General features: G+C 42.9%; 1 protein-coding gene across 1 annotated transcript in view; it reads right to left on the reverse strand.

Moving 5' to 3' along the window:
* Positions 1-27,744, reverse strand: part of SVOPL (SVOP like) — a 67,129-nt gene that overhangs the window by 38,031 nt on the left and 1,354 nt on the right. Inside the window, exons 3-8 of the mRNA XM_059171966.1 lie at positions 25,757-25,855; positions 17,203-17,274; positions 15,492-15,616; positions 12,521-12,584; positions 9,227-9,352; positions 6,626-6,754 (exon numbers count right to left, since the gene is read on the reverse strand). Of these exons, the coding sequence (XP_059027949.1) occupies positions 6,626-6,754; positions 9,227-9,352; positions 12,521-12,584; positions 15,492-15,616; positions 17,203-17,274; positions 25,757-25,855 (615 nt within the window). The remainder of the gene's footprint in view (positions 1-6,625; positions 6,755-9,226; positions 9,353-12,520; positions 12,585-15,491; positions 15,617-17,202; positions 17,275-25,756; positions 25,856-27,744) is intronic.

Raw genomic sequence — 27,744 nt, forward strand, 5'->3', positions numbered from 1 at the left:
GATATGATGGAGGTGTTGACTGACTCTAGGGCAGTTATCATTTTGAAATATACAAGTGTATCAAATCAATACACTGTACACATTAAACTTACACCATGTTGTGTGTCAGTTACAACTTAATAAACCAGGAAGGGGAAAAAATGGAAGAACAGCCTCCCCCCACAGGCAAGCCAGCCCTGGTGAGAACCTACAGCTGCTGGTGTCCCTGTTTATGTCATCCCCCATCTCTTTGGAGATGCCTTTCGCTTGGTCATATGTCCAGCAACTTTGTATTTTGTCAATCCTCCTCTTACCAAAATCTGCACTTAGCCACTGATCTAAGGAGGCAAAGGCTGATTGATAAAGACTGTGGAAGACCTTCAATGTCAGGACAAGGATTCTGGGCTTCACCCACAGTCAGGGACTGAGAGGGGCAGCGTGGGGTGGGCACTGACGGGTCCTGAACAGAAGGGGTGGTATTGGCACTTGAAGAACACTTGGCTGACAGTGTTGTGCTGGATGACATCACAGGGCTTGGGGCAAGAGGTGGCAGCATGAAAGAAAGAGACTGGGGTGCCTGGGTGGCTCAGTAGGTTAAGCCTCTGCCTTTGGTTCAGGTCATGATCTCAGGGTCCTGGGATCGAGTCCTGCATCAGCCTCTCTGCTTGGCAGGGAGCCTGCTTCCTCCTCTCTCTCTCTGCCTGCCTCTCTGCCTACTTGTGATCTCTCTGTCAAATAAATAAATAAAATATTTTAAAGAAAGAAAGAAAGTAAGAAAGAGAGAGACTGGATGGAAAAGCCACTATTATCCAGGGGGACTGGCAGGTGACTGAGCTTGGTGGCGCAGAGGTTTGCAATGTCTCAAAGGGGATGCCACCATGAGATGAGCATTAATGAATGCCTGTTTCAGGCTGTAATGTGAAATAAGCCAGACACAGTACTGCGTAATTCCCCTTATAGAAAATAGAGAATAGGCAAACTCATAAAAACAGCTAATAGAAGTTTCCAGGGATTGGGTGTGAATAGGAGTGAGGAGTTACTGCCTAAGAGAGTGTCCATTCTGGATGACGACAATATTCTGGATGTATTTAATACCACTGAATTGTACACTTCAAAATGATGACACCAGCAATGGAATGATATCCATGCTCATGGTGATCAGGAGGAAAAATATTGTTAAAATGTCTATATTATCCACAGCAATCTATAGATTGAATATAATCCCTACCAAATATCAACATCATTTTTCAAAGAATTAGACAAATAATCCTAAAATTTGTATGGAACCACAAAAGACCCTGAATAGTCAAAGTGATCTTGAAAAGAATAAAACTGGAGCTATCACAATCCCCGATTTCAAGATATACTACAAAGTTGTAGTAGTCAATACAGTGTGGTGCTTGCAGCACAAAAATGGACAGATAGATCAACAGAACAGAATGGAGAGCCCAGAAATAAACTCCCAATTATATGGTCAATTAATCTTTGACAAAGGAAGCAAGAATATGCAATGGGAAAAAGTCTTTCAACAAAGGGTGTTGGGGAAAATGAACAGCTACATGCAAAAGAATGAAACTGGACCACTTCCTTTCAGCATACACAAAAATAAGCCCAAAATGGATTAAAGACCTAAATGTGAGATAGGAAACCATAAAAATACCAGAAAAGAGCAAAAGCAGTAATTTCTGTGACATCAGCCATAGCAAGATTTTTCTAGATATGTCTCCTAAGATGAGGGAAACAAAAGCAAAAATAAACTACTGGGACTACATTAAAATAAAAAGCTTCTACACAGCAAAGAAACAATCTCCAAAGATGACATCACTACTAGGTATTTACCCAAAGAATATGAAAACACTAGTTTGAAAAGATATAGCACCCCTATGTTTATTGCAGCATTATTCACAACAGCCCAATTATGGATGCAACTCAAGTATCCATCCATAGATGAATAGATAAAGAAGTACTGGTGTAAATATATGGTGGAGTATTACTCAGCCATAAAAAAGAGTGAAATCTTACCATTTGCAACGACATAGATAGAACTAGAGGGTATAATGCTAAGTGAAAAAGTCAGTCAGAGAAAGACAAATACCATATCACTTCATTCAAATGTGGCATTTAGGAAATTAACGCAAGGATTTTCAAATGCATGGGGAGTCAGCATCCCTAACCCCTGTGTTTTTCAAGAGTCAACTGTACTCATTTTAGAATCTTGGATTCCTCCCTTTTCTTTTCTGAGATCAGTTTCTTTTTTTTTTTTTTTAAACATGTTATTTATTTATTTGACAGACAGATCACAAGTAGGCAGAGAGGCAGGCAGAGAGAGAGGAAGGGGAGCAGGCTCCCTGCCGAGCAGATAGCCTGTTGCGGGACTCGATCCCAGGACCCTGGGATCACAACCTGAGCCAAAGGCAGAGGCTTTTACCCACTGAGCAACCCAGGTGCCCCCTGAGATCAGTTTCTTAATTTGACAAATGGAAGTACCATATATTGCCTAATTGGATGTAAATATTTTAAAAAATTTTAAAAATATATAAATAAAATGCAAAAAAAATAACAGTATTTGCCTACCTCATAGGATTTCCCTTAAGTATCAAGTTAAAAATGTACATTTAAAAAAAAGAGAACAAAAATAGAGATAAAAAACATATAAGGAGAACTCTCCCCTCAGGAAATTCAGTCTTCCAATAAAAGTTTTTTGTCTTGGTTTTGGGTGTTGTTTTTTTTTTTTTTTTTTAATGTTGTTGAGGAATATAAAAAGACTTGAAGATTAGGAACATAGTTTTATCAAAATAAAAATATTTAATATTATAAAGGTATCAATTCTCTTTAGGTATTAACTAATAATTTCAACACCATCCCAACTAAGCCCTCCTAGGTTTTAGGGGGAAATTAAGAGATGTTTATGAAGTGACTTCAAAGTTGTTCTAGAAAAATAGTACTGTGAAAACAACTTGGAAAATTCTGAAAAAGAATTTTGACAAGGGGGACTTACCCTACTAGATATAAAAAAATACTGTAATTAAAAGTGTCACATTGAACCAACAATTAAACTGTATCCTTTTCCCAAATGCCCTCTTTATTATATAAGTCCCCATATATACATGAATCTACAAATATGTCATTAGAACACAATAGAGAATTCAAAAATAGACTCAAATATACAAAAGATGGATTATTCAGAAAAATATATGAGTGCCACTGGTTAGGCATTTAGATATGACAAAGCTAGACCATGTTTCTTATATTCAATTAAACCCAGGTAGATCCAACACTTAAATAAAAAGTATGAAACCAAATTAACCAATGGAAGGGAGAAGGATGCCAAAATGCTGTAAAAAGTAAGTTTGAAACCACTGAAAAAGACAAATCTAAATCTATTTTTTTTTAAAGATTTATTTGCTTATTTATTTGACAGAGATCACAAGTAGGCAGAGGAGGAAGCAGGCTCCCTGCTGAGCAGAGAGCCCGATGTGGGGCTTGATCCCAGGACCCTGAGATCATGACCCAAGCAGGAGGCAGAGGCTTTAACCCCCTGAGCCACCCAGGCACCCCGACAAATCTAAATCTAAAGAGGTACCTGCTTAGAAAATAATTTCTAATCTAGGGAAACTTATGAGCAACATTAGACAAAAACAGAAACAAAAATAATCTGGAAGATGAGACTAGGGCAGATCAGAACATCTTCAAGGGCTTTGTATTGTTCAGATGGCAAATAAAGATACAAATAAAGACATTGTGGGTACACATTTTCAATATTTAAGGGCTATAATATATTCTTATAAAACAATAATAATAATAATAATAATAATAATATATAATAAAAGAAAAAGAGTGAACAAATTCTAAACCGGTAGAAGAAAGCACAGGGAGGAGGGGAGAGAAAAGCAAACCGATTCACTCTAATAAAGGGTAAGGAAGGAGAGAATGAAAGAGATGGTTAAGAGGAAATATAAAATAAAATGGCAGAAGTTAAATCCAAATATGTGAGTAATCACAATAGATATAAATGGATCAAATCCATTACTAAAAGACACAGAATAGCAGACTGAGTGAAAAAAATAAAGATCAGCTATATATACACAAGAAATGATTTTGGGGGTGCCTGGGTGGCTCAGTGAGTTAAAGCCTCTGCCTTCGGCTCAGGTCATGATCCCAGTGTCCTGGGATCAAGCCCCGCATTGGGCTCTCTGCTCAGCAGGGAGCCTGCTTCCCCTCTCTCTCTGCCTGCCTCTCTGCCTACTTGTGATCTCTGCCTGTCAAATAAATAAAATCTTTAAAAAAAAATGAAATGATTTTAAAGCAAAGCAACAGAAGAAAGTTTAAAATTAAGGTCTGGAAAAAAGAGACATCAGGAAAGATGTTAACCTAACCTAACCTCTTATGTCAATATATGAACATAAGAGAAAACAAAATTTAAGGCCCAAACCAGTATAAAATAACAACATAATAAGGTTAATCCATGAGACTAAGCCAATCATATGTTAAGAAGCAACAAGAGGGGGCACCTGGGTGGCTCAGTGGGTTAAGGCCTCTGCCTTCTGCTCAGGTCATGGTCTTGGAGTCCTGGGATCGAGCCCTGCATCAGGCTCTCTGCTCAGCAGGGAGCCTGCTTCCTCCTCTCTCTCTCTCTGCCTGCCTCTCTGCCTACTTGTGATCTCTGTCTGCCAAATAAATAAATAAAATCTTTAAAAAAAAAAAAAAAGAAGAAGAAGCAACAAGAGAGCCTCAAAATATCTGAAGTAAACTATCATGACTATAAAGAGGAAAGAACAAAGCCATCATCTTATTGAAAAACTGTTAGCTCAGCCAGGCAAAATCTAGCACAAGTGTCAGAGATTTATATGGCATAATTAACAGTATATAACAAAACATCTATATTCAATGAGAATACATGCTTTTTAAGCACACATGGAACATCAGTGAAGAGACTATGTAGAGAACAACAGAAAAATCTCCAATATTCCAAATAATTGAGAATATCCTCTGACCAAAATGAAATTAAATTAGAAAAAAAATAATAAAAAGGAGTGTTAATGGATAACTCACTGATTAAAGAGAAACTCAGATCAATTACCAAAGAGAAATAAAATTAAAATTACTCTGTAACAAAGCTTGCTAAATGCAGCTGAATACTTCATTAAAAATAAAAAAAGACTGACCATAAATGACCTAAGTACAGAACTCAAGAAGCTAGAAAAACATAAAAAGCTAAAGGAGAAAACAAAGAGTAGAAATTAACGAGACCACACACATACACAAAATCAATAAAGAGAACAACAACAAAAAGAGCCCTGTTCTTTGAAGTATTTTTAAAAAGACTTCATTTATTTATTTGATAGACAGAAATCACAAGTAGGCAGAGAGGCAGGCAGAGAGAGGGGGAAGCAGGATCCCCACTGAGGAGAGAGCCTGAAAATGTGGGGCTCCATCCTAGGACCCTGAGATCATGACCTGAGCCAAGGCAGAGGCTTAAGAACTGAACCACCCAGGCGCCCCGTTCTTTGAAGTTAATGCACAAACCTCTTGTAAGAGGGCCAAGAAAAAAGAGAGAAGTCACAATACACAGCATGAAAATGAAAGATGGGACATAGGCAGCAGATTTTTGAAACTCCTAAGAGAACACTGGGAACAACCTTGTATCAACAAATTTGAAATTTGAAAACCTAGATGAGCTGGACAATTTTCTAAAATATATACACTACCAAAATGGATTCAATCAAAAGTCTTAAACAAAAGTGGACTCTAACCTTTACATAAATTAAATCATAGTTTAAAAACTCCTCCATATAACACCCTTTTGTTATCCCCCACTGCTCCCCTCAAAATAAATATTTGGCATAAATGACTTCAGGGGCATGTTTCACCTCTATAACCACACTCCAGCCACAACTAAGAGATGAATTTCTATCTTACATAAAGTGTTGCTGAGTTGGCGGGACAGGTGAGGAAGGTACCACTGGGGCCTGTGATTGACCCACCTATAGGTGCGTGGTCAGGGCTGGTGTAAGAAATGATTTCAAAGTGACGTTAAGAGCCCTGGGCCCAGTAGAATATAAATGCCGAATTGTGTCTTAAGAAATCTGTTAGGGACTCTTGGGTGGCTCAGCAGGTTAAGCATCTGCCTTTGGCTCAGGTCCTGATCCCAGGGTTCTGGGATCGAGTCCCACACCAGGCTCCTTGCTCAGCAGGGAGCCTGCTTCTCCCTCTCCCTCTGCCTGCTGCTCCCCCGGCTTATGCGCCTCTGTCTCTGACAAATAAATAAAATCTTAAAAAAAAAAAAAAAGAAAGAAATCATTTAATGAGGTTTCCTAATTTGAGATCACTTATGATTTACATCATTTATAAGACCAGTACAAGAAAATAAAATTATAAAACAATCTCTCACCTGGAAACAAAGATGCTAAGTCACGTGACTAGCTCTGCAAGGTAGATATTATTCCCATTTCGTTGATGAGGAAAGCTAAGGCAGGTAACTTGCTAGGGCCACTGGCTCTCCAAGGAGCTGGATTTAGTCCAGTTCTGCACTTCTCTCTTGTCCCCTTGGGGTGGGGCTAGAGAGTGAAGGTCCCCTCCCCTCTGCCCTTCTAGGACTGAGGGGATTTCTGGTGGGGGAGAGAAGCCCTCCCCACTGGGAACTTACCAGGATGGGCTCCACCAGCTTCCCCTCCGGCATGACCGAGCGGTTCATCTTGGCGATGTGCTGCAGGGTGGCAAGGGCAGCCTGAGTGTTCCCGGTGGAGACATTGAAGCGAGCGGACTCGGGAATAAACTGGCACAGAAGGAAAGAGCATCAGAGTTCAAGTGCTGCGGACCCCGGGGGGTTCCATGATTACTGCTGTATAGTCACAGGCCCCAGTTTCAGGAGACAGAGGAGCAGCAAGCTGCTGGTCTGGAACAAACAGGGTCACGTTCCCCTTACTGTAGGCCCGTCTTGATGGTATCGCACCAATACTGAGCCCAGCCTAATACTTACTGCAAGGAAATGCTACATCCACTTGGCAAACAGCTGCCCCAGGGCCGCTCTACTGCCCTGTCACCCCAGCCTGCCCCCAGGCACCCTGCGATCTCCTACACGCGCCAGCCCACAGCACAACCACGGCAGGGACCCAAGTGCCCCCGATGGCGGAGCACCACTCCTGACAAGCCAGACCTGCCACCCACTGATCACTGAACGCTGTACTCGGACTACACTACAGGCTGGTGTGCCTGGGCGGCTCCGTCAATTAAGTGACCGACTTTGGCTCAGATCAAGATCGTGGGGTACTGGGATCAGGCCCCATGTCAGGCTCCCAGCTCAGTGGGGTCTGTCTGTCCCGCTCCCTCTGCCCCTCTCCCCGCTCGTGCTCTTGCGTTCTCTCAAATACAGAAACAAATATAAATACATACATACCCACCTAACGAGACAGGCCTCCATGGAGACTGGGGCCTTGAGAATCACCTTGAACCACTCCCTGCCCTTCATGCCTCGATGGAGGTGGGCGGGTTCTTCCTCAGAAAAGCACCTCCCGTGGCGGCACCTGCTCACCATCCCGCGCCCAGCAGCCCCTCATCTCCCACTGGGATGATCCTGACTGCTCCCCTGGCTTTCCGTGCACGCAGGCTCCACGCAGCTGCAGACCAGCTTCCCAGCACACAGCCAGCACCCCCTGCCTCGAAGGCCCTCATAATCTGGACACAGGCCTGTCAGCGCCTCCCATCCCCCGCCCCCCACCAGCACCCTTCATTCCAGCCTACCTGCTCTCCCCCAAAGATTCTGCATTTCACACCTTCATGGCTGGGCTGACACCTGAGCTCTGCCCACATGCACTTGCCCCACTCTCTGGCCCTCGTGGTGCGGGCTGTTCCATCCCCCACGGCCAAATTCAACAGCATCGCCCCACTGGAACAAATCGCTCTCTCCCCGAGCACCCACAGGATGAACGCTGGGACCGCGCTTACTGAGTCCCGTGGGCACCATCACCCTTTGTATTCGTATCTATCTCTTGCCCACTGACCGGCATGCCTTGACGGCAAGAACCATATCCTATGCATACTTTTAGCCTCAGAACCTCGTGTGGAGCCTGGTACATACTCGGTGTGAGTGTCCTCAATCCAAAGACAAGGCTGATATTCAAAATAATAATTTTTATAAAGGCAATAACATAGCTGTGTGGCTCACACATGTTGGACACTGTTCGTGTTCCAGGTTCATGAAGAGAGTCGTGTGCATTACCTTGTTTAATCTTCCACACGGCCCTAGGAGATACGCCCTATTCATGGCATGGAACCACTCGTCCAGGAAAATGGGGTCAGGACCGTCTGTTTCTAACTGCACCGGCCAAGGCAGGCAGGCTGTTCAAGGATGGCCTGGGCCCATTAAACCCCTGGAACCAGGCACCTACCGCTCTGGGTGGGACATCAAGCAACAGTTCGCTGCAGAGAAGACACGGACCAATGGGCTCATCCAGAAAAAAAAATAGACAGGGCTCTGGGATCAGGTGTCGGGAGAAAGAGTTGAAGGTCATGGTGTTGCTTCATTCAAAGAAGGAAAGCTCTGATTGGGCTAGAATTTCTTAACCATTTGGAGGGATATCATGTAGAAGCTAGAACCTCTGGATTTTCAGAGAGAACTATTAAGACTGCAGGTAAACCCATGAGGAGGCAGGGTCCCCTCCACATCAGAAAGGACCTCCTAAGAACTAGGCCTGCCTATGGATGGACATAGGATGTCATCTATTAAGTCTTGAGTCTGAAAGTGTCCAAAGCCGGAGTGTTCTGGATGTGTGCTTGTGGTTGGGGTACGAAATACATGCCCTCCGAGGATGCTTGTGAAATACGAAATTCTCTGATTCTGTAGTGTTAGGACACACACACACACACACACACACACACACACAGCCCCATCTTTGAACAATGAGGGAAATCCAGCAGAACCTAAGGAAGAGGTTGATTCTGTGGATTAGAGGGAGAGCAGAAGGACAGAACAGCTGGCCTGTAGTGGCCCGAGAATGTGCGCCAGGCGTCAGACTCCAACCACTAAAGGTAAGAAAGAGAAGGGTCAGCTCAAGTGGGGTGTTGCTGTGAGACGAAACTTCCAGCAATAAACGATCTGAGGCAGGCTAACGGAGGGGAGGGATGAAGCGGATTGAGACAGTCTTGAGTGAAGGAAAAAGGCAGAGTGAGGCTGATACATGTGGGGCAGAAGGACCCCTGGGCCAGCTGGAGGAGAGGACCAGAGGTTGCCCATGACCGAACAGCTCACCTTGAAGGCCAGGATGAGGATGATGCCTGGAATGGAGGCGATGCGAATCAGCCAGCGCCACCCGATGGTGGGGATGACCACGGAGGCCAGGCCGATGATAAGCAGGGAGCCAGCCAGCCAGAAAACCTGGGGAGAGGATGAGAGGTTACAATTCCTCCCATCATAGCATTTGCCTGGCTCCTTGGTGGAGCGGGTGACTCTTGATCTGGGGTTGTAAGTTCGAGCCCCATGTTGGGTATAATAATTTCTTGAAAACAAAACATTCACAATTCCCCTTATCAAGTGTGCTCAACCCTGCCTCTCTCAGGAGCATTTCAGTATAAGAGGATGAGGTGAAAGAGGTCTTTAAGGAGCCCAGGTCCGGGTTCTACTCCCAGCACTAGCTCCAGGACCTGGATGAATAGGGAACATCGCCCCATGTCTCCACGGCTCAGTTTGCTTGTCTATAAATGGCAGGCTCAGCTATACAAGGGGTCAGTACTGTCACCACAGTTTTAAAAATTGGAAACATTGACATTTTCCCCCATTGAATAAATAAAAGATTAACTGGTTCCTAACTCAAAAGCCACAAAGGAAAACACTAAAAATACTCTTTTCCTCTCCTGCTTCTTTGTCATCCAGTTCTCTTCTTAGAAGAAACCAATATTACCGATTTCTTGGGTCCTCCCAAAGCTGTTCTAAGCATATATATAAGCTAATAAGGCTATATCTCATTCTCTTTTTTCACAAATGGTATCATAGTATAAATATTGCTTTTTGTCCTGAAAAATGTATCTTGAATATCACTGTATATCAACAAACAACATGGCAGCCCATTACGGCTGGGCCTGTTGGTTTTGGAAACTAGAATGATTCCAAGTGTTAGCCTAAGCATTCTCTCCCTACTAGAAGATGACACCTCCATTCCACCTCAAGAAATGGAGAGAAGACAATAGAATAAAAGACCTTTTGTGGGCAACTAAGTAAGGGGTGACAAAGGGGTGACTATTTTATCACTAAAGATTTCAACTACAAAAACCAAACAGGATTATTTCAGAAAGCACTGAGGGCTATGACAAAAGAGTAATGTCATGGGGAGTGATCAGGGATGTGCCTTCTGAAAAGGCAACAAATAAGAAGACCAGCAGTAAGCCGTTGTGATCGACCAGATGGCAGGTGACAGGTCACTGACAAGAATTTTAGTAGGGACGGCGCCTAAGTGGCTCAGTGGGTTAAGCGTCTGCCTTCGGCTCAGGTTGTGATCCCAGGGTTCTGGGATCAAGTCCCCCATCGGGTTCCCTGCTTCTCCTTCTGCCTGTTGCTCTCTTTCTCTCTGACAAATAAATAAATAAAATATTTTACAAAAAAAAATAATTTTAGTAGGGAAGTGGCAAAAAAATTCTATAACTGGTGATTTGGCACATATATTAGAGGTAAAAGTGACAGGGTTTGCTGATAGACACTGCAGTTGGGGGTCCATCAATAAGCGATGAATGGGCAGGACGTGGTAAGGATTGAATGGGGATGATGGCACGGGAGGGGTCCGGGATGGCTCTTGACCTTGTGGCCCAGATGACCGAGGGGACCATGTTTACTACTAGCTGAGAGTGGAAATGTGGAAATAAGACATTTCAGGGGGAAATGAGCAGATGAATTCTATCCACGTTGTATTTCTGAAGCGATAGTCCAGGGATTCTCCCGTAGGCTATTGGCTCTATCTGCGTCTGAAAGTCAAGGGGATGCTCTTGGTTGTAGGTAAAGATATTAGGGTTTACAGACAGAGGTAACTAAACCCATTGGAGTTCATTAGATGATCCAAGGAGAGGAGGAAAATAAGACTAGCGAGGAGAAGACACGACCAGGAAGCATGCCATGGAGTTAATGGCCAGTAGAAGAGAAAATGTCCACAGATGAGCTTGAGTAGGACCACGCCCATGTAATACGGTTAAGGATAAAATCCAAATAGGTCAAGCAGAGAAAGACAGTTACCATATGGTTTCACTCCTATGTATAGTGTAAGGAATAGCATGGGGACCACAGGGGAAGGGAGGGAAAACCGAAGCGGGGGCGGAATCAGAGAGGAAGACAAACCATGAGAGACTATGGACTCCAGGAAACAAACTGAGGGTTTTGGAGGGGAGAGGAATAATTCAGTCGGATGATGGAGGGCACGTGTTGTGATGAGCACTGGGTGTTATATGCAAACTAATGAATCTTCAACACTACATCAAAAACTAATGAGGGGCACCTGGGTGGCCCAGTGAGTTAAAGCCTTTGCTTTTGGCTCGGGTCGTGGTCTCGGGGTCCTGACTGGGATCAAGCCCCGTGTCGAGCACGGGGCCTGCTTCCCCCTCTCTCTCTCAGCCTTCCTCTCTGCCTACTTGTGATCTCTCTCTGTCAAGTGAATAAATAAAGTCTTAAAAAAAAAAAACTAATGATGTACTATATGGTGGCTAGCAGAACATAATAAAAAAATAAAATAACACAAATGCAAATTGGTGCAAAAAGAAGGATAAGCTCCAATGCTAAGTATTAAATGTGTCTGCATCTGTCTATCTTAACAACGATCAAAAAAACAGGAGAAATGCAAAGAGTAACAAACAGCGTTTGTTATGTTCTTTGTCATTTTTTGTTGCCTTCATGGAGTATTGGAAAATTTTAAAATAAATCTTAAAGTATTCTCCTACTGCTTTATTTATTGCTAAATATATATTTCAGTGAGAAGAGCTTTCTTTTTGGTGGGCCCCTGAAATCAGGGCTTTTGGACACTGATGACATCAGACATCAAGGACTCCTAGATTGATTGACATAGCTTCCGATGCCAAACCTCTCCTCGGAGACCAGCAGGGCCTGCGGCAGTCTTGGGAACATTCCAATCTCCTGGATAAATGATTCAGCTGGACAAGGCACTTAGGGCATGTCCCCACAGTCATGGGCCAGTTGTGGCCCCGAAGACCGTAGAAATCCTAGAGGGGAGATAGGCTGCCCTAAAGAGGCTAGTAGGTATGTCCCCCTCCTGAAGACTCAGGGGGGAAGAGTAAGTCCATTCCAGATGCATGCCTAAGCTTCCATCATTCCACTGAGACCGGCCACCGGAATGTTTCCTGGAAGAGGCTACTGTGTTCTAAATGCTACTGTTGGGTGACAAAAGTCCTAGCCTCTTGAAATGGGACCCCTGGCATCCAGCCTTCCCAGTGCTCTTTAGTTAACACCAAGATAGTGTGCTAACCCAACAGACAACCAGCCAGAAGCAAAACCAAGGGCATCACATCCTCTAGGATCAGAAGCCCATGTAGAATTCCTGTTTTATCTTACCTGAGACAACGGGAGCATGTAGCCTCGGTATTTTGTAGGCAAAAATTCAGTCTTTATGATTAGCCTAAACAGGAAGGGAGGGGGAACAGAACAATTGTGTTTTTATCAAAGAAAATGACTTGAAAAATCATAACTTTTCTTGTCACAGAGATAAAAAATGAAAAAACATAGACTTCATCACTGTGAAATAAATATATGTATATACTGCTCTCAGCTCCTGGTTCCTGCTGATATTTGGTCTTTGACCCCAGTGTCTGACATAGAACACCTAGAATCCTTGGGCTTCCTGGTCCAAAGGAGCATCCTTTATTCTCAGGAGATGGCTTTTGGTGAGTGCCTAGATGGGGCCTCATCTTAAAAGACCAAACCATGATTAGAATCTTGGAATGTCCAACCCTGTCCTCCAACCCCTGGAGAGAGGAGAGGGATTGGATAATGATTTGATGCCTCCATGTCTCATGCCTCCATGAAGAGGCCTCCATAGAAAGCTCGAACATACAAGGTTTGGCGAGCTTCCAGGCTGGCAAGCCCATCTGTGTGCTGGGAGGGTGGTGGGCCACAGACTCCATAGAAACAGTAGCTCTTGCTCTCAGGACCCTTCCAGAGCCTGCCCTGTGTATCTCTCTTCATCGGGCCATTCACCTGTTTCCTCTAAAATCTCCTTTGAACTACAGCTGCAGTCATAGGTAGACTGTTTGCCTGGGTCCTGGGAGCTGCTCTGGCCATTCATTGAGTCCACAGAAGGATCTGGGGTAACTTGCATTTGTAACAAGTCAGATAGAAGGTGTGGATAAGCTGGGGACCTGCTGCTTGTGATTGGGGTCTGAGGTGGGCGGTAGCCTCTTGGGACTGAGCCTAAACCTGAGGGTAGGGGAGGGGTCTGAGCAAACTCCTGTTAGGAAGAATTGAACTAATCTGTAGAACAACCAGCTGGTGTTAGAGAATTGGCTGGTGTGTAAATAACCCGCACATTTAGTGTCCGGAGTGAAGATCTATCGGGTCGCCTAGGTGGCTCAGTCGGTTAAGTGCCCGACTCTTGATTTCAGCTCAGGTCATGAGCCCAGGGTCATCAGATGGAACCTCACACGGGGCTCCAAGTAGAACCTACTTAAAGTTCTCCCACTCCCTCTGTCTCCTCCCAACCCCCCTGCTGGCGCGCGCTTTCTCTCTCTTAAGAAAAAAAAAAAAGTGAAGCTTTGTCACAAGTACTGAGTGTGAATGTGTAGAGGAAAACAGAAGTTTTTCCTAAACAATTATGTTTTGCTGTATGTTTGTGAACAGCTAAAATCCACATAAGAGAATAAGAAACTTGCAATTGCCCTTCTGTTTACACGCTTCTTCTCAAAGTTCTTTTCAATCTTCCACCATTTAAGAGATATCATTCCCTCCCTCCACCCCCAAAAGTGAAAAGTGTTTTTGCCAAACCCTTTCTAAAATATACTTGGGGGGCCCCTGGGTGGCTCAGTGGGTTAAGCCGCTGCCTTCGGCTCAGGTCATGATCTCAGGGTCCTGGGATCGAGTCCCGCATCGGGCTCTCTGCCCAGCAGGGAGCCTGCTTCCTCCTCTCTCTCTCTCTCTGCCTGCCTCTATGCCTACTTGTGATCTTTCTCTGTCAAATAAATAAATAAAATCTTTAAAAAAAAAAAAAAAATATATATATATATATATATACTTGGGAAATTAAAATACACCTGGAAGGAAGAGAATCGATGCCCAGAGAGAATGGAGGCAGTCGAAGCACAGGCTTCTCATTAATTTTGTGAATAGACAAATAAATAGACTCATACTCCCTTCCGTTTTCTAATTACTCTTCCCTGTTGCAATTATTAGCCAGGGTTTGGGCTTTCTTAACATATTTATCGGGCTGGTTCCTGAGGGTTGTTGTAAATGTCAAGCTAACTTCTACTCCTGTAGGGCTCCAAAGCTCAGAGCAGGCTTAATTTATGCCCCGGGGAGGGACAGTCTTTCCGCAACACATTAAGGTAATGATTGGGTGCTTTGATATCTCCTAATACATCCTAAGGGTAAACGGCTCCACGGCACCCAGGAGAGAGTCGGCTGAGGGCTCTGTGAATCTAAAGGAGGCTCCGGAGCTGCTGACCATTCAGCGGACACCTCTCCAGGCACGACACATTGTGCACTTATCCTAGGGCAGAGAAGGACCTGCAGCCACCATCTCTCTCAGCGACCTCCCCCTGCTTTGAAAATGGGCTTAGACACAGTCTTCCGTCACAGGGCAATGGCATTTTAAAATGGCTACTCCTTGGGCAACTGGGTGGCTTACCCCGGTTCAAGGTCATAACCTCACAGTCATGGGATCAAGTCCCGCCCAGGGCTCTGTCCTCAGTGGGGACTCTGTTTCTCCCTCGTCCTCCACCCCTCCCCCTGCTCATGCTTGCGCTCTCTCTCTCTCTCTCTCTCTCTCTCAAATAAATAAATAAAATCTTTAAAAACAAATAAATTAATGATATGGTTATTCCTCAATGTTACAGGTGGTTCTGGTCAAACAACTCTTCCAACACATTCTCAAGCAACGAAAAGACCGTGTTACCCACCTCCTAGGGCACTTTTGCTTGGCATTTAGTCTAACAAAATAAAGATCAACCTTAGGGACAAAAAAATTTTAACGCATTCACCTCTAGTGCCCTCTGCTAGGCTCACCACAAAACATCATTTTGTTTTGTTTTGTTTTGTGTGGGTTTTTGAGTTTTTAAATTTTTTATTAACATATGATGTATCATTAGCCTCAGGTCATTTTGATCAGCAAATAGCTCCTAATGGAATTAGCTGCCATCCCTTCAAGAAAAATTAAAAAAAAATAAAGAGCTAAAAAATAATTAGCAGAAGTCAAGTCTTATGCATTTACAGCTCGTTGGTGCTATTGGCCCGTGAACCAACCCCCCACGTCTGTGTAAGTATCTGGGGGTATAACGCATTCCTCTCTCAAGCCTCCTCTCGGTGAGGTCTTTACCCTTGTGCATGGCCAGACACGCCACAGCCCACCATCGTCCGCAGGAAGACAAACCAGATGTAAGACGGAGAGAAAGACGTCAGCAAGGAGAAGTAGGCTCCCCACAGGAACGAGATGAGCAAAATCTAAAGCAACCAAAGGAGATGTATTAGTGGCCCCTGCCTCTCTGGAAGAAACTAATGGGAGACCATTTACCTTCTGAAGGCGATTTTTAATTTCCATCCGGAGGTTTGCTTCTCAGAGGAGCTAATTCTACAGGGAGCTCACCGATCTCTCACCATCATCAAATAACACAGTCCACACCGCTGTGCTGCCTGAAAGCCCAGACATCCCAAATTGCGACCGTTCTTCGACACTGCCCCACTGCATCCACCCAAACTTGTAAATCAGCTGCCCAAACTTGTAAATCAGGATGAAAAAACCTGCCCTCATTAGGAGCACAGGAAAGTGTTGTGTTGGGATGGGGATGAGGAGAAAATTTAAGGTATTTGTTTTTCCCCTAATTATAAAACTAATACAAATTCACAGAAGAGAATATGGAAGAAAAAGAGAAAAACAAAAATATTTCTATCTTGCTTGATTTCCCTACCCCAGAAAAGACTTGTTAACATACTTTTATCCTATTTTATTTTTTTTTAATTTTTATTTTATCCTATTTTCCTTGGTCAAAAGGGAAAATATATTTTTCATGGCTATAAAATATTCCAGTGGTACTGTAGTGCGGGTAATATTATGCATAAGCCCTTCCCCTGTGGCTGAATGATGAGGTTTTCTCATAGTGGCAGTTAGCTATGGCAATGTACGTAATCTCTGTGGTTCTCTGATGCTCTAATCGGGCTAGATTTCTGGTATGAAAGAGATCAGACTAGGAGAATGGGTGTTCCCCAGGTTCTTGATTCGTCCTGTCAAACTGATGGTCAGAAAAACTGGACCAATACAATATGAAGCTGTCTCTACCCTTGTAGCCTTCTCCAAAGAGAGAACAAATCCTTATGGATTTGATACCCCCAAATTCATACCTTCTAATATTTTCCTTTCAATTGCTCCCACAATCAAATGTTTTTCAAGAAATGTTGACCATTTTTATTTTTATGTAAAAATGTCTTCTTGTGCTTTGTACATTTTTTGACATACTTGTGTTTTCAGTATGAAATTTATGAATGTCTATGATATTTACTTCATGTACTTCAAAACATAAAGCCAAAGCTGTAATTATTTTCCCTTGGGGCTTGTCCCCTTGTGCTTATGCTTAAGGAGGTCTTCCCTACCAGAAACGAGACAAGTGGAAAAAAAAAAAAAAAAAAAAAGAGCGAGACCTAGGCTTCTAATCAGAAGACATAGGTTTCGATCTTACTGTTTAATCTTAGTAGGTACGTGACCTTGAGCAAGCGGCTGAGTTTCAAAGCTATACCAAAGTTAACTAATGTGAAGCTGCCTCTGTTTCTATGTGTCAGTCTCTACATTCTAAGATTTTCTAACTGTGCACACCCATCAGTTCCATTCCTGGACAACAGGGACCAGGTAGGAGGAAGGATACGCCAGGAAAAGACAAGAAAGCACAAAGACAAGCCTGGCATTGGGGCATATGGTGTCAGAGAAGGACATTTCCACCCATTCTGTCTGTAACAGACAGAGAAACGTCCACTAAAGAGAACCAGTGGTGACATCATCATGAAAGAAAATCCCACGTCATTCTTCAAGGCCAACCTACCTTCCAGCGGCCATATCTGTCAGCCAGGAGGCCAAAGAGGATGCTGAACACCATGTAGCCAAAAAACACCATCTGGAGGTGGAGTGAGAAAAACATTATCCTGTAGGCAGTCCTAGAATACACTGATGAGCTGCATTTCCCATTCACTCATCTTCATGAAAAGTCGACTGGGAAGGGGAAAGGGGCGGAAGCTGGAGAGCAGCTTTTCACAAAGCTCTCCCACCTCCCTTTCCCACAGTCTGGGATTCAGAGGCTGATGTTTCCCATCGATGCCCGCCCCACACCCGGAGACGCTACCCCCCAGTAGAAACAGGGATTGGAGGAACAGGAAGCTGTTTTCCCTCTGATCCAAGATGGTGGCCCTGGTCTCGTTCTACTTGGATGTATAGTTGTGCATTTCCATTTTAAGAATAATTTTTTTAAAAAAAGCTCTATTCATTCATGACCTGCCTTATCCCACTTCTAGAAGCAATTTTCCTTTATGTTTTTACAGGTAAACATAAACTTTAAATAAACACCCAAACCAATCATCCATACAGAAACACTCTTCAAAACTAATATAAATCCGTTTCTTTTCCAACCTTGTTCTCACAATGGATTATCCTACGCTGATAAAATTCAAGAACCTGTGTATGATACCAGCATTTTAACTCAGTCTGAGCTGTGATCTGCTGTCTGTGCCTTCGGGCTACTTATTTTTTTCTTTCAAGTAGTTCCAAGCTTCACTTGCTTTCCTTTCTAGTAAGATCTCCGACTGATTGACTCTAGGGTAATCAAAGGAAAGATGTTAGCTTGCATTTCTAAGACTATTTCAATAAGAGAACTGGTTCTCTCTGCTGCCTGCTTTGCTTTCTCTTTTTTTCCCCCTTCCTTACACTTCATAAGGAAGACTCAAACGTATTTCTTCCACAGAGAACCATAAGAAAAAGAAAAGAAAAAAAAAAAAAACCATCACGTCTATTCTTGAACAACAAAGCCATGCTTTTCTTCTGCACTGTGCTTTCCAGGATAGAAGGGGAGGGGGAAAGAAGCCAGTGCTTTCTAAATGCTGGTCTTGGGACAGATGCTGACTGATCATGAAATCTAATCAGTGCTGAGAAAAACAGTAAAAATAAGGTTAATGTGATATGTTTTGAATAAATCTAAATTTATTAAATACTAAGAGCTCTTGTTATTCTGGAATAATTTTCTTTCTGATTGTTGATATGAACACGCCCCCCCCCCTTTGAGAGATGATGGTAGTCAATGGCAAGATTTTTTACCTCTTTCTTGTCTTCTAATGGCCTTAATTATCATATATATATATATCATATATATATATATATTTTTTTTTATGTAAAACCTATGTCAGCCACTCAATTAAAAAAAAATCATTTCAGGGCACCTGGATGGCTCAGTGGATTAAGTGTCCACCTTCCGCCTTCCACTCAGATCATGATCCCAGGGTCCTGGGATTGAGTCCCGCATTAGGCTCCTTGTTCCACAGGGAGTCTGCTTCTCCTTCAGCCCCTCCACCCCCGCCCCTCACTTGTGTTCTCTTTCAAATGAATAAATGAAAGTCTTTCAAAAAAACTTTAAAAATCATATCAGTGTGGGTTTTGATTTAAATTTCCTGATGGTTAATGATGATGAACATTTTTTCATGTGTCTGTTAGCCATTTGTATGTCTTCTTTGGATAAGTATCTGTTTCATGTCTTCTGCCCATTTTTTGACATGATTATCTGTTTTGTGTGTGTTGAGTTTGATGAGTTCTTTATAGATCTTGGACATCAGCCCTTTGTCTGTAGTGTCATTTGTGAATATCTTCTCCCATTCCATGGGTTGCCTCTTTGTTTTGTTGACTGCTTCCTTTGCTTGCAGAAGCTTTTGATCTTGATGAAGTCCCAAAAGTTCATTTTCATTTTTGTTTCCTTTGCCTTTGGAGACATGTCTTGAAAGAAGTTGCTGTGGCCGATGTCAAAGAGGTTACTGCCTGTGTTCTCCTCTAGGATTTTGATAGATTCCTGCCTCACATTGAGTGCTTTTAACCATTTCGAGCTTATCTTTGTGTATGGTGTAAGAAAATGGTTGAGTTTCATTTTTCTATACACAGCTGTCCAATTTTCCCAGCACCATTTATTGAAGAGACTGTCTTTTTTCCACTGGATATTTTTTCCTGCTTTGTCAAAGATGATTTGACCATAGAGTCGAGGGTCTGTATCTGGGCTCTCTACTCTGTTCCACTGGTCTATGTGTCTGTTTTTGTGCCAATACCATGCTGTCTTGGTGATCACAGCTTTGTAGTAAAGCTTAAAATCAGGCAATGTGATGCCCCCAGTTTTGCTTTTCTTTTTCAACATTTCCTTAGCAATTCAGGATCTCTTCTGGTTCCATACAAATTTTAGGATTGTTTGTTCTAGCTCTTTGAAAAATGCCAATGGAATCTTGATCAGGATGGCATTGAAAGTATCGATTGCTCTAGGCAGTACAGACATTTTAACAATGTTTCTTCTTCTGATCTATAAGCATGGAATGAATGGTCTTCCATCCTTTTGTGTCTTCCTCAATTTCTTTCATGAGTGTTCTGTAGTTCCTCGAGTACAGATCCTTTACCTCTTTGGTTAGGTTTATTCCCAGGTATCTTATGGTTCTTGGTGCTATAGTAAATGGAATCAATTCTCTCATTTCCATTTCTATATTTTCATTGTTAGTGTATAAGAAAGCAACTGATTTCTGTACATTGATTCTGTATCCTGCCATGTTCTAGTAGTTTGGGGGTGAAGTCTTTTGGGTTTTCCATATAAAGTATCATGTCATCTGCGAAGAGAGAGAGTTTGACTTCTTCTTTGCCAATTTGAGTACCTTTTTTCTTTTTGTTGTCTGATTGCTGTTGCTAGGACTTCCAGTACTATGTTGAACAAGAGTGATGAGAGTGGGCATCCTTGTCGTGTTACTGAACTCAAAGGTAAGGCTGTCAGCTTTTCCCCATTGAGAATGCTATTCACTGTGGGTTTTTCATAGATAGATTTTATGAAGTTGAGGAATATTCCCTCTATCCCTATACTTAGAATCATTTTAATCAGGAACGGATGCTGTATCTTGTCCAATGCTTTCTCTGCATCAATTGAGAGGACCATGTGGTTCTTCTCTCTTCTCTTATTGATTTGTTCTATTACATTGATGGATTTGCAAATGTTAAACCACACTTGCATCCCATGGATAAATCCCACCTGGTCATGGTGGATAATCTTTTTTTTTTTTTTTTAAAGATTTTATTTATTTGACAGAGAGAGACACAGCAAGAGAGGGAACACAGCAGGGGAAGTGGGGGAGGGAGAAGCAGGCTTCCCGCTGAGCAGGGAGCCCGCTGAGCAGGGAGCTCCATCCCAGGACCCCAGGATCATAACCCAACCTGAAGGCAGACGCTTAACGACTGAGCCACCCAGGCGCCCCAGTGGATAATCTTTTTAACACACTGTTGGATCCTATTAGCTAGGATCTTGTTGAGAATCTTGGTATCCATATTCATCAGGGATATTGGTCTGAAATTCTCCTTTTTCGTGGGGTCTTTGCCTGGTTTGGGGATCAGGGTAGTGCTGGCTTCATAAAAAGAGTTTGGAAGTTTTCCTTTTGTTTCTATTTTTTGAAACAGCTTCAGGAGAATAGGTATTATTTCTTCTTTGAATATTTGACAGAATACTGCAGGGGATCTGTCAGGTCCTGGGCTCTTGTTTTTGGGGAGGTTTTTGATCACTGCTTCAATCTCATCACTAGATGTTGGTCTATTCAGGTTGTCAATTTCTTCCTGATTCAGTTTTGGAAGTTTATAGGTTTCCAGGAAGGCATCCATTTCTTCTAGGTTGCTTAACTTATTGGCATATAACTGTTGACAATATTTTCTGATGATTCTTTCTATTTCCTTGGTGTTAGTTATGGTCTCTCCCTTTTCATTCATAATTTTATTAATTTGGGTCCTCTCTCTTTTCTTTTGGGTTAGTTTGGCCAAAGTTTTATCGATCTTATTGATTCTTTCAAAAACCCAGCTTCTAGTTTTGTTGATGTATCCTACTGTATCTCTAGTTTCTATCTCATTGATCTCTGCTCTAATCTTGATTATTTCCCTTCTTGTGTGGGGGGTTGGCTTAATTTGTTATTGATTCTCCAATTCTTTAAGGTATAAAGAGAGCTGGTGTATTCTGGATTTTTCCATTTTTTTGAGGGAGGCTTGAATGGCTATGTATTTCCCCTTTAGGATTGCCTTGCTGTATTCCATGGGTTTTGGACCTAAGTGTCTTCATTCTCATTGGTCTCCATGAATTGTTTAAGTTCTTCTTTGATTTCCTCATTGATCTAAACATTCTTAAGCAAGGTGGTCTTTAGCTTCCAAGTGTTTGAATTCCTTCCAGACTTTTTCTTGTGGTTGAGTTCCAGTTTCAAAGCAGTGTGGTCTGAGAATATGCAGGGAATATCTCAGTCTTTTGGTATCAGCTGGCCCTGACTTGTGACCCAGACAGTAAACAACATGTGTTGGAGAGGATGTTGAGAAAGGGGAACCCTCTTACACTATTGGTAGGAATGCAAGTTGGCGCAGCCACTTTGGAAAACAGTGTGGAGATTCCTTAAGAAATTAAAAATAGAGCTACCCTATGACCCTGAAATTGCACTACTGGGTATTTACCCCAAAGATACTGATGTAGTGAAAAGAAGGGCCATCTGTACCCCAATGTTCATAGCAGCAAAGGCCACAGTCGCCAAACTATGGAAAGAACAAAGATGCCCTCAACAGATGAATGGATAAAGAAGATATGGTCCAGGGGCGCGTGGGTGGCTCAGTGGGTTAAAGCCTCTGCCTTTGGCTCAGGTCATGATCCCAGGGTCCTGGGATCGAGCCCCTCTTCGGGCTCTCTGCTCAGCAGGGAGCCTGCTTCCCTCTCTCTCTGCCTGCCTCTCTGCCTACTTGTGATCTCTCCCTCTCTGTCAAATAAATAAATAAAATATTTATTTAAAAAAAAAGGAAAAAGAAGATATGGTGCATATATACAATAGAGTATTGTACTCTCCATCAGAACGGATGAATACCCAACTTTTATATCAGCATGGACAGGACTGGAAGAGTTTATGCTGAGTGAAATAAGTCAAGCAGAGAGAGTCAATTATCATATGGTTACACTTATTTGTGGAGCATAAGGAATAACACAAGGACGTTGGGAGATGGAGAGAAGTGAGTTGGGGGATATCAGAGAGGGAGACGAAGCATGGGGGACTGTGGACTCTGAGAAACAGAGGGTTTCTCAGAGGGTTTTGGAGGGTGGTGGTTGGGTGAGCCCAGTGGTGGGTATTATGGAGGGCATGTATTGCATGGAGCACTGGGTGTGGTACATAAACAGCAATTTCTGGAACACTGAAAAGAAATAAAATAAAATGAAATGAAAACAAAACAAAACAAAACAAAACCATATGAGTTGGTGAATCTCAAAATGTGGGTACCCCTGAACTGAAGCAATTTTTATTATGGACTTATCAAACTCCCTCCAAGAAGGAAGAAGTAAACTAAATTTTTTTTCTTTTTGACCTGACTTGAATAAAAAGAAGCAATCACAGACTGCCCAGGGCAGGAAGGAAAGTGTCTCTTTGGATTTAAAATACTTCCGTGTATTGAGATGCTATGTTGGGTTAATGGACCTAATTACACCTGGATTAAGCGTAATTAAATGATTAATAAAAGTGAAGCAAAGAGTCAAATAAGATCAAATTTAAAGTTTACCCTGTTCTTGCCCATAATTGGCAGATGTTTTTATTCTTTCTGGTTTTCTGTCCATTCAGTGTAAAGACATGACTTTCCGAAGGCTGAGTTGTTTATTTTCAAGCCTGTTTTGGAGCACAAACCTTGACTGAATGCCTGTGTGAACCCCAAAGCTTATGAATGCTATTCTTGTTTGGAGAATCACACAGAGTGAAGACATAAACTTTCTCCACCACCACCCCCACCTTCTCTCTGTGTCTCTCCCCCCCCCCCCACCTTTGGAGGGTCTGCTTTTCCTGCAGGTACTTATTTGTAACATAAAAATTACTCTTCTATTTCTGTTTTCTGCACCACATGAAGTTTGGTTTCTTCAGTGCTCTCAGTCACAGAACGTGAGGGACTGTAGTTCATACACAGTCATCAATGTTAAGAACCACTCAGACCAGTTTGTCCTGAAGGTGGCAAGTGGCACTGGGGCTGGGGAATGGGGAGCCTGGTCAGTGGGAGTTGGTCAAAATATGGCTTCTTGGCTGAATCAATCTGAGCCCCTCCTGGTGGCAGAGCTGTGGTCGGTGAGTCCCGGGCACAGGTGCCAAAGCCAGATGGGCTTCACAACCAGGATGACAGACACTAAAGGATGGCAGGCAGCCAGGAACTCAGAACAAGAAATAGGCACATCTGGGGTGACTTGAATTCCCTAGAAAAAAGTCTCCTGAGCCGTGACTCACCTGACAAGGAAGTCACGTTACTGGTAGCATCAAAGAGCCTCAGATGCCACCAAGAAACAACATAAACGCAACCAATAAATTTCAGTTGTAAATACAGAAAGTATACCATATGATAATATAGTTTATGGGAGTGACAGATGCAAACACCACAGCTGGATGTCCCGACATCCTCAGGAATAGGGACGTGCACATCCCCAGGCCCACTGGGGTTTGGTGCCATTATAATTACACGGAATGTTACAGCAGTCATTCTCCACATACACAATGGACAAGGAATGCTTTCCAAATTGCAACTGCATTTTAGAGATAGAAAAAAATGGAAAATAGCTGAGTCACTTAATTACCAGCCCAGGGAAGGTCTTTAGCTATTTTTATTTATACCTCTTCCCTCTTCTAAAAGTGTTAGAACGTTTTTAAAAAAGGAATAAGGGCAACAAAATTAATAAAGGAATTTTAGAGAGAGAAATGGATGTCAGAAAATAAGCAGGCTGTATGTTTGCTGCTGGGACTGAGTCCAAAACCAGGCTCCACATTTCCTGGCCTCCTTGACACAGACAGAAACACAACCAGGCAGATCATATACATTATCTGAGAGGAGAACTCATCAGTTCCTTATGGGAAGAGGAGGTTCCTGGTTCCCAACACAGATGAGAATTCCCAGGTTAAGTTTGCTTAAGGCAGAGAGTGAGAGGTGGGGACACCCTTTCCTCTCTGCCCATAACCCCCAGAAGGCTAGGGGTCTGGGGAAAACTTCCAGCATTCTCTATGGCTAGTTTCAGACCGTAACTCTCTCTTTTAAAGCTTTACCCTCTTTCAAGGCCTCCACCAACTCACTGCCTCCTCCAGCCTTCTCTGCCTACCTGCCTCCCAACACCCCCATCTCAGTGAGGATGTTGGCACCTGGTTCATCGTAGTTCTCTCTGTTAAATTCTGCCTTCATGAAAACCAGCTTCAATCTCCAAGTAAATCAATTCTCCACTCCTCAGCTTGTGTTTCTCTCACCTCCTTGGCTGATGTGACCTCTTAAATGCTTCCAAAACACACTCCTTCCCCACCATACGTCCTCCCACTTTATGACTGCTAACATATCTACCTTCCAATCTCATCTCCCCAGGGCACTTGGAAAGCTGACCATGTCCCTCTTTAAAGCCCCTTAATGGCTCCCTGACACCCATAGTGTAGCCTCCAACATTTTTAGGTAAGAAGAGTCTCTTTTAAGATTAATAAATAAATAAATAAATAAATAAAGATTTACCAAAGCTCCGCATGATAGGGAGTGTACTTTAATAACCATTTAATGAGAAATACATAATGACTATGTAGTCAATGGTGTGCCTAAGTGAAATTGATCTTTGTTACATGAATGAATAATTTGGAGAAACTGTCATGTAGATCTGAAACAACTATATGTTGCGTGGTGGGCTTGCACGTGCTGACCGAAGTTGGGGGGCAGGGGCCTACAGTGGTCTCCAGAATGGAGTCCATGCACGGACTCCAAATTGCTTCTGATCCCCACCTGTCTCCCATTGTTCCCTCTTCCCGACTTCCTATTCACGCAACATGGAGTTACTATACTCCCGCCAACACAAGCATGCACACACAGCCTGCTGGTCATTCACTGGTACTTAATAAACACCTTTCAAAAGAATGTTGTAGAAGATCCTTAATTCCACTCTGTAGCAAAACTTGGTGTGCACTTCATAAGGTTACTCATAACCATCTTTGAGAAAAGTTGAATGCATTCTGTGAGCACGATTCAGTGATTGCATAAGTCACTATGGTCCCACTAATTTGCAGTCAGACTCGAACCATAACTAATCCCAAGACTTAAGGTCTACTCTCTCTGATTTGCATTTGTCTCTTCTAGCCTCTTGCTGGGGGCTAGAAAATAAGCAGTTCAAGGTCATGCTCTCTACAGGAAAAGAGATAAATGAGAGAAAGACCACAAATAGTAGCTTCGGCCTTCAAAGCCCATGAGCTTTGGAAGCAACCACCCAAAAAGCGAGGTCACCTTTGGCTCTTAGCCCTGTGGGATGGGGAAAGGGGAGCCGGAGCCCTGGGTTTTCAGTTGGTTCATTCAAAACACCGGAAGCAAGCACTCACCGTAGTCACTAATGCCACCTGCCAGTTCTCCAGCTGCCATTCACAGCGGATGACAGGAGACACAACTGCTATTAACATGATCTCCATGGCCTCGACAACCTTAAATAAAGTGGGAAACACTGTGTCTTAGTGCTGGTCTCTCATCAGTTCTTCCCATGTGTGCCTGCCATCATCCTTTTAATCCTAATCTCCTCCTAACCCTCCTCCACTGAGGGAGAACCTATAGTGTACCCATTCAACATTGCTAGTTGGGTAAAGAAGTGTAGTAGAACTTTGGGTTTCATGGATGCAGTGTTCGTGGTTTGAATAATTTGAGAGGATTCCTACAGATGTATGACATCTATTTTTTTGCGATGTTGCTGACCCATGCATTTGCCCTATAGCTCTATGACAGTATTATGTGTTTGTTTATGTTGGGAGAGTCACTTAGGCAGTGGGTGACATGACTAACCACCAGCATCGCCATCAACCTGGCTCTGTTGCTTTATACTCATCACTGTCAAGGTCTTAGGGCAGAGCCTTTGCAATTGGGATTTGTGAAATAGTCTCTGATCTCAAGAAGCTGAGCTGGAAGGCAAGCTTCATGAAAACTAGAAGAGAGGAAACAGGCAAGTACAAAACAATGAGTTCATCACCAGGAAACAAGGTCTATTTGGCAGACCTAGTGTAAGCTGTGCTACTAAATATTTCTTTCAATAGGAAGTTTGGATATCATCCTCTACCCTATCTTACAACCCATTGTAGCTTTAGTTTATCTCCCAGGGAAAGGAAGAAGTAGATGCTAGAAAATAACTGATATTTGTATGGGTTACATATTATAGTACTATGTATAGATTTATAATTCAAAGGTCTGGGATGAAAAAAGTATAGTGGTGTTAGCTACTATTTGGGAATTGGAAAGGTGTCACAAAGCCTTGTCTCCTCTTGGAAAGTACTTTAGTCATGTTTAGAATATAGATAGCTAGTATGCTTTAGCTCAAAAAGTATAATAAATAAGGGACAGTGTGACATCAGAAGGATGTGTCAGTAATATAGAGCGGTTGGGTCAATATTAACCAGGACTCTACTCCTTTAAGTGGTCTTAGGAGGAAATAAGCCAGTAAGGGATAAGACTTTGCCCCACTCTGATATAATAACTTAAGGGGAGAAGGACACAGAGGAGCAGCAGTGTATAAGATTTTAGAGCCCTCAGAGAACATTAGGATTCAGGATGCCTGGTCACAGACTGAGGCTGCTTTGCTGCTGTGCTGTTATTACATACACCTTGGTCACGTGAGGCCCCAAAACCCAACTATTGTTCTGACTGCCCCTAACCAAGAACCTTAACAGACCATGGCCAGAAGGAGCCATGTCCCTCACTGTCAACACACCTATTCTGATGAGAACATCCATCCAATGCAGACCACCCTAAAGCCAGGGGAGGGATTTGGTTACCATACCCAATTAAATAGTTCTGGGGGTAGGTAGAGGCAGGGAGGAGGAGGAGGTCTGGTAAATAACCCTTCCTACCTAATGGGTTGGGAAGAAGTGAAGCAGCTTATAAAACACTTGAAAAAGACCAGAAGATATTTCACAAGAACATCAAGTATAAATGTGGAATAGACATACAGTCTCCACGGATGTGGAGATGGACATCAGGAGTTGCCTATACAGTTGATACCTACCCTTTGGAAAGGGGGTACAGCAGCACCATCTTTCTAATACAGATCATAACTAATAAAGTTACACTCCCTTTGTATAAGGTGATTTGGTTAATTTGGGAAGGTAAACAAAAAAAAAATTCTACATATTCTTTTCTCTTGCAAGAGGACTATAAAGGAAGAAAAGACAGGGTTCCCAACATATCTGAAGGTAAAAGATGCAGAGAATTGAACAGTGTTTAAGTGAAGGGGACCACGTAACGAAACCAAACTGGAAACCAAATATGTAAAACAGAAGTGAAGATGTTCTGGTTGAAAGTAGAGGAAAGTTCTGATAAAACCCTCCCC

The sequence above is a fragment of the Mustela lutreola genome, chromosome 4 (genome assembly GCF_030435805.1).
Source record: "Mustela lutreola isolate mMusLut2 chromosome 4, mMusLut2.pri, whole genome shotgun sequence".
NCBI classification, from domain to species: Eukaryota; Metazoa; Chordata; class Mammalia; order Carnivora; family Mustelidae; genus Mustela; species Mustela lutreola.